General features: G+C 53.0%; 2 protein-coding genes across 4 annotated transcripts in view; one reads left to right on the top strand and one right to left on the bottom strand.

Annotated features, from left to right (window-relative positions):
- The window catches only part of BOP1 (BOP1 ribosomal biogenesis factor), a 72,846-nt gene extending 63,537 nt beyond the window's left edge, over positions 1-9,309 (bottom strand). Inside the window, exons 1-2 of the mRNA XM_083145072.1 lie at positions 9,073-9,309; positions 7,048-7,197 (exon numbers count right to left, since the gene is read on the bottom strand). Of these exons, the coding sequence (XP_083001198.1) occupies positions 7,048-7,197; positions 9,073-9,108 (186 nt within the window). The 5' untranslated portion in view covers positions 9,109-9,309. The remainder of the gene's footprint in view (positions 1-7,047; positions 7,198-9,072) is intronic.
- The window catches only part of HSF1 (heat shock transcription factor 1), a 42,155-nt gene continuing 34,016 nt past the window's right edge, over positions 9,213-17,351 (top strand). For 2 of the 3 annotated variants that reach the window (XM_083145070.1, XM_083145069.1), the window contains exons 1-2: positions 9,213-9,466; positions 11,183-11,306. In XM_083145070.1, coding sequence (XP_083001196.1) covers positions 9,228-9,466; positions 11,183-11,306 — 363 coding nt within the window. In that variant the 5' untranslated portion in view covers positions 9,213-9,227. The remainder of the gene's footprint in view (positions 9,467-11,182; positions 11,307-17,351) is intronic. The other variant, XM_083145071.1, reaches the window with a different exon arrangement.

Genomic DNA, 17,351 nt, shown 5'->3' with positions numbered 1-17,351 from the left:
CGTTACTGGCCGATGCCGGAGACGCACCGTAGCCAGGTGTTAGGTCAGAGGAAAGATCGAGAAGCCGCTGCTGCAGCCGCCAACACTCGAAGCCGCATCATAGCAGGGGGGGGGGAGGTTAGAGAAAAGGACGAGGAGCTAATGCCTGGAGCAGCACAATGGAGGGTAGGCAGAGAGGACGAGAGCCTGTAGCTGTAGACTGGGAGGATGACACTGACACAGACTGGGAGGATGACACTGACACAGACTGGGAGGATGACACTGACACAGACTGGGAGGATGACACTGGGAGGATGACACTGACACAGACTGGGAGGATGACTGACACAGACTGGGAGGATGACACTGACACAGACTGGGAGGATGACACTGACACAGACTGGGAGGATGACACTGGGAGGATGACACTGACACAGACTGTGAGGATGACACTGACACAGACTGGGAGGATGAACAGGAGGAACCTGTAGCTGCAGACGAGGATGACTGACACGGACTGGGAGGATGAACAGGAGGAACCTGTAGCTGCAGACGAGGATGACTGACACGGACTGGGAGGATGAACCTGTAGCTGCAGACGAGGATGACTGACATGGACTGGGAGGATGAACAGGAGGAACCTGTAGCTGCAGACGAGGATGACTGACACGGACTGGGAGGATGAACCTGTAGCTGCAGACGAGGATGACTGACACGGACTGGGAGGATGAACCTGTAGCTGCAGACGAGGATGTCTGACATGGACTGGGAGGATGAACCTGTAGCTGCAGACGAGGATGACTGACACGGACTGGGAGGATGAACCTGTAGCTGCAGACGAGGATGACTGACACGGACTGGGAGGATGAACAGGAGGAACCTGTAGCGGCAGACGAGGATGACTGACATGGACTGGGAGGATGAACAGGATGAACCTGTAGCTGCAGACGAGGATGACTGACACGGACTGGGAGGATGAACCTGTAGCTGCAGACGAGGATGACTGACACGGACTGGGAGGATGAACAGGATGAACCTGTAGCAGCAGACGAGGATGACTGACACGGACTGGGAGGATGAACAGGAGGAGCCTGTAGCTGCAGACGAGGATGACTGACACGGACTGGGAGGATGAACCTGTAGCTGCAGACAAGGATGACTGACATGGACTGGGAGGATGAACAGGATGAACCTGTAGCTGCAGACGAGGATGACTGACACGGACTGGGAGGATGAACCTGTAGCTGCAGACGAGGATGACTGACACGGACTGGGAGGATGAACAGGAGGAGCCTGTAGCTGCAGACGAGGACGACTGACACGGACTGGGAGGATGAACCTGTAGCTGCAGACGAGGATGACTGACATGGACTGGGAGGATGAACAGGATGAACCTGTAGCTGCAGACGAGGATGACTGACACGGACTGGGAGGATGAACCTGTAGCTGCAGACGAGGATGACTGACACGGACTGGGAGGATGAACCTGTAGCTGCAGACGAGGATGACTGACACGGACTGGGAGAATGAACCTGTAGCTGCAGACGAGGATGACTGACACAGACTGGGAGAATGAACCTGTAGCTGCAGACGAGGATGACTGACACGGACTGGGAGGATGAACCTGTAGCTGCAGACGAGGATGACTGACATGGACTGGGAGGATGAACCTGTAGCTGCAGACGAGGATGACTGACACGGACTGGGAGGATGAGCCTGTAGCAGCAGACGAGGATGACTGACACGGACTGGGAGGATGAACAGGAGGAGCCTGTAGCTACAGACGAGGATGACTGACACGGACTGGGAGGATGAACCTGTAGCTGCAGACGAGGATGACTGACACGGACTGGGAGGATGAACCTGTAGCTGCAGACGAGGATGACTGACACGGACTGGGAGGATGAACCTGTAGCAGCAGACGAGGAGGACTGACACGGACTGGGAGGATGAACCTGTAGCTGCAGACGAGGATGACTGACACGGACTGGGAGGATGAACCTGTAGCTGCAGACGAGGATGACTGACACGGACTGGGAGGATGAACCTGTAGCTGCAGACGAGGATGACTGACACGGACTGGGAGGATGAACCTGTAGCTGCAGACGAGGATGACTGACACGGACTGGGAGGATGAACCTGTAGCTGCAGACGAGGATGACTGACACGGACTGGGAGGATGAACCTGTAGCTGCAGACGAGGATGACTGACACGGACTGGGAGGATTAACAGGAGGAGCCTGTAGCAGCAGACGAGGATGACTGACACGGACTGGGAGGATGAACCTGTAGCTGCAGACGAGGATGACTGACATGGACTGGGAGGATTAACAGGAGGAGCCTGTAGCAGCAGACGAGGATGACTGACACGGACTGGGAGGATGAACCTGTAGCTGCAGACGAGGATGACTGACATGGACTGGGAGGATGAACAGGATGAACCTGTAGCTGCAGACGAGGATGACTGACATGGACTGGGAGGATGAACCTGTAGCTGCAGACGAGGATGACTGACACGGACTGGGAGGATGAGCCTGTAGCAGCAGACGAGGATGACTGACACGGACTGGGAGGATGAACATGTAGCTGCAGACGAGGATGACTGACACGGACTGGGAGGATGAACCTGTAGCAGCAGACGAGGATGACTGACACGGACTGGGAGGATGAACCTGTAGCTGCAGACGAGGATGACTGACATGGACTGGGAGGATGAACCTGTAGCTGCAGACGAGGATGACTGACATGGACTGGGAGGATGAACCTGTAGCTGCAGACGAGGATGACTGACACGGACTGGGAGGATGAGCCTGTAGCAGCAGACGAGGATGACTGACACGGACTGGGAGGATGAACAGGAGGAACCTGTAGCAGCAGACGAGGATGACTGACACAGACTGGGAGGATGAACCTGTAGCTGCAGATGAGGATGACTGACACGGACTGGGAGGATGAACAGGAGGAACCTGTAGCAGCAGACGAGGATGACTGACACGGACTGGGAGGATGAACCTGTAGCTGCAGACGAGGATGACTGACACAGACTGGGAGGATGAACCTGTAGCTGCAGACGAGGATGACTAGGAGGAGCCTGTAGCTGCAGACGAGGATGACTGACACGGACTGGGAGGATGAACAGGAGGAACCTGTAGCTGCAGACGAGGATGACTGACACGGACTGGCAGGATGAACAGGAGGAACCTGTAGATGCCGACACGGATGACTGACACGGACTGAGAGAATGAACAGGAGGAACCTGTAGCTGCAGACGAGGATGACTGACACGGACTGGGAGGATGAACCTGTAGCTGCAGACGAGGATGACTGACACGGACTGGGAGGATGAACCTGTAGCTGCAGACGAGGATGTCTGACATGGACTGGGAGGATGAACCTGTAGCTGCAGACGAGGATGACTGACACGGACTGGGAGGATGAACCTGTAGCTGCAGACGAGGATGACTGACACGGACTGGGAGGATGAACAGGAGGAACCTGTAGCGGCAGACGAGGATGACTGACATGGACTGGGAGGATGAACAGGATGAACCTGTAGCTGCAGACGAGGATGACTGACACGGACTGGGAGGATGAACCTGTAGCTGCAGACGAGGATGACTGACACGGACTGGGAGGATGAACAGGATGAACCTGTAGCAGCAGACGAGGATGACTGACACGGACTGGGAGGATGAACAGGAGGAGCCTGTAGCAGCAGACGAGGATGACTGACACGGACTGGGAGGATGAACCTGTAGCTGCAGACAAGGATGACTGACATGGACTGGGAGGATGAACAGGATGAACCTGTAGCTGCAGACGAGGATGACTGACACGGACTGGGAGGATGAACCTGTAGCTGCAGACGAGGATGACTGACACGGACTGGGAGGATGAACAGGAGGAGCCTGTAGCTGCAGACGAGGACGACTGACACGGACTGGGAGGATGAACCTGTAGCTGCAGACGAGGATGACTGACATGGACTGGGAGGATGAACAGGATGAACCTGTAGCTGCAGACGAGGATGACTGACACGGACTGGGAGGATGAACCTGTAGCTGCAGACGAGGATGACTGACACGGACTGGGAGGATGAACCTGTAGCTGCAGACGAGGATGACTGACACGGACTGGGAGAATGAACCTGTAGCTGCAGACGAGGATGACTGACACAGACTGGGAGAATGAACCTGTAGCTGCAGACGAGGATGACTGACACGGACTGGGAGGATGAACCTGTAGCTGCAGACGAGGATGACTGACATGGACTGGGAGGATGAACCTGTAGCTGCAGACGAGGATGACTGACACGGACTGGGAGGATGAGCCTGTAGCAGCAGACGAGGATGACTGACACGGACTGGGAGGATGAACAGGAGGAGCCTGTAGCTACAGACGAGGATGACTGACACGGACTGGGAGGATGAACCTGTAGCTGCAGACGAGGATGACTGACACGGACTGGGAGGATGAACCTGTAGCTGCAGACGAGGATGACTGACACGGACTGGGAGGATGAACCTGTAGCAGCAGACGAGGAGGACTGACACGGACTGGGAGGATGAACCTGTAGCTGCAGACGAGGATGACTGACACGGACTGGGAGGATGAACCTGTAGCTGCAGACGAGGATGACTGACACGGACTGGGAGGATGAACCTGTAGCTGCAGACGAGGATGACTGACACGGACTGGGAGGATGAACCTGTAGCTGCAGACGAGGATGACTGACACGGACTGGGAGGATGAACCTGTAGCTGCAGACGAGGATGACTGACACGGACTGGGAGGATGAACCTGTAGCTGCAGACGAGGATGACTGACACGGACTGGGAGGATTAACAGGAGGAGCCTGTAGCAGCAGACGAGGATGACTGACACGGACTGGGAGGATGAACCTGTAGCTGCAGACGAGGATGACTGACATGGACTGGGAGGATTAACAGGAGGAGCCTGTAGCAGCAGACGAGGATGACTGACACGGACTGGGAGGATGAACCTGTAGCTGCAGACGAGGATGACTGACATGGACTGGGAGGATGAACAGGATGAACCTGTAGCTGCAGACGAGGATGACTGACATGGACTGGGAGGATGAACCTGTAGCTGCAGACGAGGATGACTGACACGGACTGGGAGGATGAGCCTGTAGCAGCAGACGAGGATGACTGACACGGACTGGGAGGATGAACATGTAGCTGCAGACGAGGATGACTGACACGGACTGGGAGGATGAACCTGTAGCAGCAGACGAGGATGACTGACACGGACTGGGAGGATGAACCTGTAGCTGCAGACGAGGATGACTGACATGGACTGGGAGGATGAACCTGTAGCTGCAGACGAGGATGACTGACATGGACTGGGAGGATGAACCTGTAGCTGCAGACGAGGATGACTGACACGGACTGGGAGGATGAGCCTGTAGCAGCAGACGAGGATGACTGACACGGACTGGGAGGATGAACAGGAGGAACCTGTAGCAGCAGACGAGGATGACTGACACAGACTGGGAGGATGAACCTGTAGCTGCAGATGAGGATGACTGACACGGACTGGGAGGATGAACAGGAGGAACCTGTAGCAGCAGACGAGGATGACTGACACGGACTGGGAGGATGAACCTGTAGCTGCAGACGAGGATGACTGACACAGACTGGGAGGATGAACCTGTAGCTGCAGACGAGGATGACTAGGAGGAGCCTGTAGCAGCAGACGAGGATGACTGACACGGACTGGGAGGATGAACAGGAGGAGCCTGTAGCAGCAGACGAGGGTGACTGACACGGACTGGGAGGATGACTAGGAGGAACCTGTAGCTGCAGACGAGGATGACTGACACAGACTGGGAGGATGAACCTGTAGCTGCAGACGAGGATGACTGACACAGACTGGGAGGATGAACCTGTAGCTGCAGATGAGGATGACCGACACGGACTGGGAGGATGAACCTGTAGCTGCAGACGAGGATGACTGACACGGACTGGGAGGAGGAACCTGTAGATGCCGACACGGATGACTGACACGGACTGAGAGAATGAACAGGAGGAACCTGTAGATGCCGACACGGATGATGCCTCAGGCAGGGAGGATGCCCCGTCACACATTGATGTGATGGGCTTAGTTACAACGGTAAAAGAGGGCCTTAATTTAGAGGATCCTGCTGAGTCGCCTAAATCCTCCGGCCCTATTTTCAAACACCCTAAACGGACTCTATCTTTATTCCCCATGGCCCCTTTCACAAACACTGGCAGCCACCGGGTGGCGAAACCCCGCCCTGGCATCAGCCTGGGTGCCTACGGCCATGGTGGAATAGGCGACTACTCTTGTGTGCCAGCAGAGAACCTGTAGATTACCATTGAGATGGTGCATCAGGCCGCACTCTGCTTAGGGGAGGCAGCACTGGAACGTTTAGTTCTCGGAGCATTGCATGGTACAGATAGTACGTGCAGCACGTTCAGATCGCATCTACTTCAAACCACTTGCTGCTGTAGCGCGTTGCATGTGCTTAGAACTAAATGTGATGCAATTTATATACTGTAACCATGCACGTGCCATCGCACCATTCGGACACCGTTTAGGAGCTTGTCTGGCTCCCACACTTTTGTCCTGGCTCCTAGATTTACAATAAAAATGATCAAGCCGTGTGTGTGTGTATGTGTGTTTGTGTGTGCGTTAGGGAATATAGAGTGTAAGCTCCACGGGACTGTGACTGTTCATATATTCTCTGTAAAGCGCTGCAGAATATGTAAATCTTCAGCGTATAGGAGAACAAGGAGTGATGGGAGTGATGATACCGTCCCCACAACGTCCTGATAGCAGCATCATGGAGTCTGTCTAGAATTACATGAATGATCTGAGCAGCTACTTCCACAGAAGCTCTGGGGTCAGTTATCCTCCCACATACTGTGTGCAAGTCCCTAGAATGCACAGGGCGGTTACCCCAAATACTGATGTACCTCATGTGCACACACATACCCCAGTACAGACGATACTACACCCTGCCATATAAACACACTACGCTACTGCAGGAATACACCGGCAGCTCAGCACTGTCACCATTACCTCAGTGAGAGGACTGTCCGAATCCTCCTGTACCGCTGTGTTCTCCTCATCGCTGCTGTCACTCCCAGAATCCTCCAGGCCCGAGAACTCGCTCTCCTCACTGTCACTCAAATCGCTACCAGTTCCACCAGCTCCGAGTGGGAGCAGCTCCTGCGGATGAGGGAAATGGTTACATTCCATCCTAGTTACCCAGAACACTCCTGGGGATCGCAGGTAACCCCATAATACCTGTTACTACCGGGGTAGGGGCAAGCCTCTGTTACATTGGGGGCAAAAAAGAGTGGTTTTACTGGAGCAGCAGCAATTAGAAGGGGTGTCAAGCCCTTTTAGAACAATGAAGTAGGACAGGAAAAAAGGGGCTGGTATGCTGCGCTTGAACAATGAAAACTGTATGATGAATATAAAATATATTCATATTTAATAAACATACATATAAGATTGCATATAAAGCATGCTGAATTGTTTCAAAACATATTAATAGTTAAAAAATAATAAACATAAAATATAGAGAATTTTAACAGCGGTGCATTTGTGTGTTTATAGTCACCAGTGTATTCTCATCCTGACTTGTCCAATGTCAATCGGGAGTCCAACAATAGAGATGGTTAATGGGATGTGCAAGAGTCTGCTGGTACCAACATTTTTGTAGATTCCTCAAGTAGATGGCAAGGTGGCAGCAGGCTGGATATGCCGGTCTCACTGGATGCCCAATTGGTGAGGATAGGTTCCCAGATGCACAATCTCAGAGGTAAATAAAGATGAAGGAGGAGTCCTACAGATGTATATCTGTCACTGCATAACGGTTACCTAACCGGCTGCTGCACAGCAACCAAACTCCTAGTACACGCAAGTACACCTGGCCAATAAAGCTGATTCTGACTGATTCTGGACTCCCACTTTACATTGGACAAGTCAGGATGAGAATACACTGGTGACTATAAACTGTGCACCGCTGTTATTTTTATAATTCTCCGTATTTTATGTTTATTATTTTTTAACTATTAATATGTTTTGAAAGAGGGCAGGCAACCCCCAGATACCCCGGTCACATGACAGGGGAGCGCAGGCAACCCCCAGATACCCCGGTCACATAACGGGGGAGTGCAGGCAACCCCCAGATACCCTGGTCACATGACGGAGGAGCGCAGGCAACCCCCAGATACCCCGGTCACATGACGATGCAGCGCAGGCAATTACCAGATACCCCGGTCACATGACGATGGAGCGCAGGCAATTACCAGATACCCCGGTCACATGACGATGGAGCGCAGGCAATTACCAGATACCCCAGTCACATGACGGAGGAGAAGGCAATCACCAGATACCCCGGTCACATAATGGAGGAGCGCAGGCAACCCCCAGATACCCTGGTCACATGACGATGGAGCGCAGGCAATTTCCAGATACCCCGGTCACATGACGGAGGAGAAGGCAATCACCAGATACCCCGGTCACATGACGGAGGAGAAGGCAATCACCAGATACCCCGGTCACATGACGATGGAGCGCAGGCAATTACCAGATACCCCGGTCACATGACGGAGGAGAAGGCAATCACCAGATACCCCGGTCACATGACGGAGGAGAAGGCAATCACCAGATACCCCGGTCACATGACGGAGGAGAAGGCAATCACCAGATACCCCAGTCACATGACGGAGGAGAAGGCAATCACCAGATACCCCGGTCATATGACGGAGGAGAAGGCAATTACCAGATACCCCGGTCACATGACGGAGGAGCGCAGGCAATCACCAGATACCCCGGTCACATGACGGAGAAGGCAGGGGACCCCCAGATACCCCGGTCACATGACGGAGAAGGCAGGGGACCCCCAGAAACATGAGGGGGAAAGGGCAGGGAACCCCACCATGTAGGGCACATTGCCCTGGTAATGTAGGATGGCCAGCACCTGTTACACACAGGGTAACTGATGAGAGAGGCGTCACCACAGCTGATACCAATCATTAATTAGGAGCAGAGCTGGAGAGGGGCATGCTGGGAGGAATGTGTAGGGGCACTTACCGGCTCCGGGTCCCCGGCGGCATTGCCCCTCTTCATGGTGCCTCAGGCCGGGTGAGGGCAGGTGGTATATCGGTGCTGGTGTATAGGGAACACGTTGTACAGCGCTGGGCACATGAGCCGGAAACACTAAGCAGAGCCAGGCCCCGCCCGCTAGGATGCCGGAAGCCGCCGCCATCTTAGTGGTGGCATCGCTGGGAGCAGTAAGATGGTGGCGGTGGCCGCGAGTCGAGCGCATGCGCAGAACGGAGACGTCACAAGATGGCGACCACCAGGAGGGTTCGGGCCTTACCCTGTGCGCAGATCTCCAGGTGGCCCTGAGGCGGCGACACCGAGAGCAACTGCCGGGTATACCCGGCCCCGCAGCGCCCCGTACCCCGGTGTGTGACCCCCGGCGGTGTGTAACTGCCCCTACCTCCCCCTCACAGGGTGCAACTGCCCCTACCTCCCCCTCACAGGGTGCCACTGCCCCTACCTCCCCCTCACAGGGTGCCACTGCCCCTACCTCCCCCCTCACAGGGTGCCACTGCCCCTACCTCCCCCTCACAGGGTGCCACTGCCCCTACCTCCCCCTCACAGGGTGCCACTGCCCCTACCTCCCCCCTCACAGGGTGCCACTGCCCCTACCTCCCCCCCACAGGGTGCCACTGCCCCTACCTCCCCCCTCACAGGGTGCCACTGCCCCTACCTCCCCCCCACAGGGTGCAACTGCCCCTACCTCCCCCCTCACAGGGTGCCACTGCCCCTACCTCCCCCTCACAGGGTGCCACTGCCCCTACCTCCCCCTCACAGGGTGCCACTGCCCCTACCTCCCCCTCACAGGGTGCCACTGCCCCTACCTCCCCCTCACAGGGAGTAACTGCCCCTACCTCCCCCTCACAGGGTGCCACTGCCCCTACCTCCCCCCTCACAGGGAGTAACTGCCCCTACCTCCCCCTCACAGGGTGCAACTGCCCCTACCTCCCCCTCACAGGGAGTAACTGCCCCTACCTCCCCCTCACAGGGTGCCACTGCCCCTACCTCCCCCCTCACAGGGTGCAACTGCCCCTACCTCCCCCTCACAGGGTGCCACTTCCCCTACCTCCCCCTCACAGGGTGCAACTGCCCCTACCTCCCCCCTCACAGGGTGCAACTGCCCCTACCTCCCCCCTCACAGGGTGCAACTGCCCCTACCTCCCCCCTCACAGGGTGCCACTTCCCCTACCTCCCCCTCACAGGGTGCAACTGCCCCTACCTCCCCCTCACAGGGTGCAACTGCCCCTACCTCCCCCCTCACAGGGTGCAACTGCCCCTACCTCCCCCCTCACAGGGTGCAACTGCCCCTACCTCCCCCCCACAGGGTGCCACTGCCCCTACCTCCCCCTCACAGGGTGCCACTGCCCCTACCTCCCCCTCACAGGGTGCCACTGCCCCTACCTCCCCCTCACAGGGTGCCACTGCCCCTACCTCCCCCCCACAGGGTGCCACTGCCCCTACCTCCCCCTCACAGGGTGCCACTGCCCCTACCTCCCCCTCACAGGGTGCCACTGCCCCTACCTCCCCCTCACAGGGTGCCACTGCCCCTACCTCCCCCCCACAGGGTGCCACTGCCCCTACCTCCCCCTCACAGGGTGCCACTGCCCCTACCTCCCCCTCACAGGGTGCCACTGCCCCTACCTCCCCCCTCACAGGGTGCCACTGCCCCTACCTCCCCCCTCACAGGGTGCCACTGCCCCTACCTCCCCCCTCACAGGGTGCCACTGCCCCTACCTCCCCCCTCACAGGGTGCCACTGCCCCTACCTCCCCCCTCACAGGGTGCCACTGCCCCTACCTCCCCCCTCACAGGGTGCCACTGCCCCTACCTCCCCCCTCACAGGGTGCCACTGCCCCTACCTCCCCCCTCACAGGGTGCCACTGCCCCCTCTACCCCCCACAGGGTCTAACTGCACCCCCCTCACCGGGTGTAACTGCCCCTACCTCCCCCTCACAGGGTGTAATTGCGCCCCCCCCCTACCATTTACTTCCTGCATTATTCCCTCACCAGTGTCCCTGCTCAGCCTCTGCCAGTCTGCCCTGTACATAGCATGTGTGTATATGTGTGTAATGCCCTCACACCGTGTGTCTTCCCCACAGTGTTGTATCCCGTGTGATGGACGCTCACACAGCCAGCGGCGGGAGCAATGTTCCAGCGTTCCTGGCCAAACTGTGGACCCTGGTGGAGGACCCGGAGACAGACCCTCTGATATGCTGGAGTCCAGTAAGTGCCACCATTGCTTCCGGCTCCCTACCTCTGTGTGCCGGCGCTTCCGGCTCCCTACCTCTGTGTGCCGGCGCTTCCGGCTCCCTACCTCTGTGTGCCGGCGCTTCCGGCTCCCTACCTCTGTGTGCCGGCGCTTCCGGCTCCCTACCTCTGTGTGCCGGCGCTTCCGGCTCCCTACCTCTGTGTGCCGGCGCTTCCGGCTCCCTACCTCTGTGTGCCGGCGCTTCCGGCTCCCTACCTCTGTGTGCCGGCGCTTCCGGCTCCCTACCTCTGTGTGCCGGCGCTTCCGGCTCCCTACCTCTGTGTGCCGGCGCTTCCCGCTCCCTACCTCTGTGTGCCGGCGCTTCCCGCTCCCTACCTCTGTGTGCCGGCGCTTCCCGCTCCCTACCTCTGTGTGCCGGCGCTTCCCGTTGTTGATTTATTACCGGTTTCTTATATGGCGCAGCAGATTCCATTGCAGCGTCTTGTATAGCGCAGCAGATTCCGTTGCAGCGTCTTATACGGCGCAACCGATTCCGTTGCAGCGTGGGAGCAGCCCGATGACAGTCCTGTATTAGTGAATGGGAGCTAGTGATCCGTGCAGAAGAGAGACGCAGATCTTGTGCAGAGCGGAGTGGTCGGGATGGGAGGTATTCTGTGATAAGTAAGGAGATATAGGCTGGTGCAGTATGTGATCAGTAAGGAGATATAAGCTGGTGCAGTATGTGATAAGTAAGGAGATATAAGCTGGTGCAGTATGGGATCAGTAAGGAGATATAGGCTGGTGCAGTATGGGATCAGTAAGGAGATATTGGCTGGTGCAGTATGTGATAAGTAAGGAGATATAAGCTGGTGCAGTATGTGATAAGAAAGGAGATATAAGCTGGTGCAGTATGTGATAAGTAAGGAGATATAAGCTGGTGCAGTATGTGATAAGTAAGGAGATATAAGCTGGTGCAGTATGTGATAAGTAAGGAGATATAAGCTGGTGCAGTATGTGATAAGTAAGGAGATATAAGCTGGTGCAGTATGTGATAAGTAAGGAGATATAGGCTGGTGCAGTATGTGATAAGTAAGGAGATATAAGCTGGTTCGGTATGTGATAAGTAAGGAGATATAGGCTGGTGCAGTATGTGATCAGTAAGGACATATAAGCTGGTGCAGTATGTGATAAGTAAGGAGATATAAGCTGGTGCAGTATGTGATAAGTAAGGAGATATAAGCTGGTGCAGTATGTGATAAGTAAGGAGATATAGGCTGGTGCAGTATGTGATAAGTAAGGAGATATAGGCTGGTGCAGTATGGGATCAGTAAGGAGATATAAGCTGGTGCAGTGTGTGATCAGTAAGGAGATATAAGCTGGTGCAGTGTGTGATCAGTAAGGAGATATAAGTTGGTGCAGTGTGTGATCAGTAAGGAGATATAAGCTGGTGCAGTGTGTGATCAGTAAGGAGATATAAGCTGGTGCAGTGTGTGATAAGTAAGGAGATATAAGCTGGTGCAGTGTGTGATAAGTAAGGAGATATAAGCTGGTGCAGTATGTGATAAGTAAGGAGATATAAGCTGGTGCAGTATGTGATAAGTAAGGAGATATAAGCTGGTGCAGTGTGTGATCAGTAAGGAGATATAGGCTGGTGCAGTGTGTGATCAGTAAGGAGATATAAGTTGGTGCAGTGTGTGATCAGTAAGGAGATATAAGCTGGTGCAGTGTGTGATCAGTAAGGAGATATAAGCTAGTGCAGTGTGTGATAAGTAAGGAGATATAAGCTGGTGCAGTATGTGATAAGTAAGGAGATATAAGCTGGTGCAGTATGTGATAAGTAAGGAGATATAAGCTGGTGCAGTATGTGATAAGAAAGGAGATATAAGCTGGTGCAGTATGTGATAAGTAAGGAGATATAGGCTGGTGCAGTATGTGATAAGTAAGGAGATATAAGCTGGTGCAGTATGTGATAAGTAAGGAGATATAAGCTGGTGCAGTATGTGATAAGTAAGGAGATATAAGCTGGTGCAGTATGTGATAAGTAAGGAGATATAAGCTGGTGCAGTATGTGATAAGTAAGGAGATATAGGCTGGTGCAGTATGTGATAAGTAAGGAGATATAAGCTGGTGCAGTATGTGATAAGTAAGGAGATATAAGCTGGTGCAGTATGTGATAAGTAAGGAGATATAGGCTGGTGCAGTGTGTGATCAGTAAGGAGATATAGGCTGGTGCAGTGTGTGATCAGTAAGGAGATATAGGCTGGTGCAGTGTGTGATCAGTAAGGAGATATAAGCTAGTGCAGTGTGTGATAAGTAAGGAGATATAAGCTGGTGCAGTATGTGATAAGTAAGGAGATATAAGCTGGTGCAGTATGTGATAAGAAAGGAGATATAAGCTGGTGCAGTATGTGATAAGAAAGGAGATATAAGCTGGTGCAGTATGTGATAAGTAAGGAGATATAGGCTGGTGCAGTATGTGATCAGTAAGGAGATATAAGCTGGTGCAGTATGTGATAAGTAAGGAGATATAAGCTGGTGCAGTATGTGATAAGTAAGGAGATATAAGGTGGTGCAGTATGTGATAAGTAAGGAGATATAAGCTGGTGCAGTATGTGATAAGTAAGGAGATATAGGCTGGTGCAGTATGTGATAAGTAAGGAGATATAAGCTGGTGCAGTATGTGATAAGTAAGGAGATATAAGCTGGTGCAGTATGTGATAAGTAAGGAGATATAAGCTGGTGCAGTATGTGATAAGTAAGGAGATATAGGCTGGTGCAGTATGTGATAAGTAAGGAGATATAAGCTGGTGCAGTATGTGATAAGTGAGGAGATATAGGCTGGTGCAGTATGTGATAAGTAAGGAGATATAGGCTGGTGCAGTATGTGATAAGTAAGGAGATATAAGCTGGTGCAGTATGTGATAAGTAAGGAGATATAAGCTGGTGCAGTATGTGATAAGTAAGGAGATATAAGCTGGTGCAGTATGTGATAAGTAAGGAGATATAAGCTGGTGCAGTATGTGATAAGTAAGGAGATATAAGCTGGTGCAGTATGTGATAAGTAAGGAGATATAGGCTGGTGCAGTATGTGATAAGTAAGGAGATATAAGCTGGTGCAGTATGTGATAAGTAAGGAGATATAAGCTGGTGCAGTATGTGATAAGTAAGGAGATATAAGCTGGTGCAGTATGTGATAAGTAAGGAGATATAGGCTGGTGCAGTATGTGATCAGTAAGGAGATATAAGCTGGTGCAGTATGTGATAAGTAAGGAGATATAAGCTGGTGCAGTATGTGATAAGTAAGGAGATATAAGCTGGTGCAGTATGTGATAAGTAAGGAGATATAGGCTGGTGCAGTATGTGATAAGTGAGGAGATATAGGCTGGTGCAGTATGTGATAAGTAAGGAGATATAGGCTGGTGCAGTATGTGATAAGTGAGGAGATATAAGCTGGTGCAGTATGTGATCAGTAAGGAGATATAAGCTGGTGCAGTATGTGATAAGTAAGGAGATATAAGCTGGTGCATTATGTGATAAGTAAGGAGATATAGGCTGGAGCAGTAAGTGATAAGTGAGGAGATATAAGCTGGTGCAGTATGTGATAAGTGAGGAGATATAAGCTGGTGCAGTATGTGATAAGTAAGGAGATATAGGCTGGTGCAGTATGTGATAAGTAAGGAGATATAAGCTGGTGCAGTATGTGATAAGTAAGGAGATATAGGCTGGTGCAGTATGTGATCAGTAACTGTAACAAGAAGTCTGGAGACGACTCTAATGCTGCTTTCAGACCGCATAACTGGCTTTGACCCTGTATTTGGAAACGTTTCCAAAAACGGGTCTGCCAGATAAAACCCCTTTCTTCTTCTTACTTCATGGCAGCCATACAATGGGTTCATCCCTCTCTCCCCTTACAATTAGACAGGTAGTTTTTCCCTAGGACACGCCCCCTTCTCCCACCAGTACATAGCCAGCACCTTCCCCCATGACTCCAGTCTTTTTCCTGTCTCCTAGACAGATAGACAGTGTAGTACAGGTTTTATTTATTTTATTTCTTACCTACTGGTAGGCGTTACGCTGCCAGTCCTGGGCAGCGTTGGGGTGGCGGTGCCTTTCCCATTAAGGAGGTCTGGCCGGCGGCATGTACCTCGTTTGCGTGTACTGGTAAGCGGAGGGAGCCGGAGGTTTTCTCCTAGTTAAATCCCTGCCGGCAGACAGAAGCGTCTGTGCGGCGCGTGCTGGGCTCCCGGTGTGCGGGTTATCAGGCGTTCAGGCGCGCTGCTCTGACCCAAACACGCTGTCCCCGCGCAGTACTGTGACGCAACCTTGCGGTCCACGGGGCAGGAAGTCAGGCGGGCGTGCGTTCCAAGCGTCGGGATGACGCGCACGCTGCCTGACGCTGCCGTAAGGCGGAAGTAGGCTTCTTAATGCGCCTGGTCGGTGTTACAGGCGCTTCCTCGTGCTAGCTGTGCTGTTTGCAAGCCCCGTGGTACCAGAGACATGGAGGAGGAAGCCTCTCAAAAACTTTCTACGTTGCTGCCCAGGTAGGTCCTCTCAGATGACTGAGTTTTTTATATATGGAAAATTACGCAGAGTAGTTAGTGATTATTGTTATTTAATCTTCTAGTGTGCCTGTGGGGACTAAGAAGAAATTGGCCAAGAAGAAACATGTTAGCAAGACATGTATTGGTTGTGATAAGATTTTCACTGGAGAGAATTCCTTGTGCCGCAGCTGTGACAAGGGAGCTGATACCAGTATTGGGACTGTTTCCCAGATTAGTGAGCTTATGGCCTGGATGAAGGATAACTTTGTCTCCAAGAAAGAATATCAGGGGAAAAGGTCCAGGTCACAGACCAGTCTGGATGTAGAATGTGATTTCCCTGCGACTGCGGATATTGATGATGATGATGATGATGATGATGGGGATGACGGCACAGAAGCCGGTGAACTAGTGGAAGAGGAACGGTCCTTTAATTTAGAGCTGGTGGAGGTGGTTCTTAAAGAACTGTATAAAACACTGAACTATAAACAACCAGTGAGAACCGAGTATGACGCTCTGTTTGAGGACAGGTCGAGAAAGGGGAGGTGTTTTCCCGTGCACAAGGTGGTTAAGGAGATCCTAATTAAGGAGTGGTCCAATGCGGACAAACGGATTGGGCCTGTGAAAAGGACAGAGAAGATGTACCCCATAGAGGATGCAGAATTTCTAAAGTGGTGTAGTATCCCCAAAATTGATGCGGCAGTGTCCGAAGTCACCACCAAAACTACGATTCCTCTTGAGGATGGGGCATCTCTTAAGGATGCTATGGAGAAGCGTATGGAGAGCGCTTTAAAAAGGCTGCACATCTCTAGCGCCACATCTATCAAATCAGGAGTGGCTATTGCCTCCTTGGCTAGAGCCCTTAGGATATGGTGCGCCTCTTTACAAGAGGACCTACAAGAACGGGTGGCTAGAGAGCAAATGATCAGCAGTCTGGCACCAATCCAACTTACCGTTGACTATATATGTGAGGCATCCCTAGACGTGCTGGATTACTCAGCGAAGGCGTTGACCTCTGGAGTGGTGGCAAGGAGAGCCCTGTGGCTCAAGTCTTGGGCAGCAGACACCCACTTTAAAAATAAACTGGCAACCCTGCCGTTCGAGGGGGAATTCCTTTTCGGCAGCAAACTCGACCAGATGATACAGAGGATGTCGGGTGGGAAGTCAGTGAGACTCCCCCAAGATAAAAGGGGAAGAGGTTTCAATTATTTCCCCAGGCAAAGCTTCAGACAAGCCAGGGCCTATAGGCCCGGGAGGCCTTTTCGGGAGAGATATACCTCAGGTATTTCCAGAGCCTTCTTTCGGCAGACTGTCAAAAGAGGGGATAAGAAACAGTGACAGGTTGTGTCCCGTGGACAATTTACAGGTGGCCGGAAGATTGCTGCAGTTTGCCCACATGTGGGAACAAACGGTACAAGACACCTGGGTTCTAGAAGTGGTGTCCACGGGATATCGCCTAGAGTTCATTTCAAAACCCAGAAGGGAAAAATTTTTAGTTTCAAGGATTCCAATTTTAAGGGCGGAGCAGGAAGCATTGGCCCT

This window comes from Crinia signifera, chromosome 5, assembly GCF_055691185.1.
Source record: "Crinia signifera chromosome 5, ASM5569118v1, whole genome shotgun sequence".
Lineage (NCBI taxonomy): Eukaryota > Metazoa > Chordata > Amphibia > Anura > Myobatrachidae > Crinia > Crinia signifera.
This window is presented reverse-complemented; position numbering and strand designations above follow the sequence as displayed.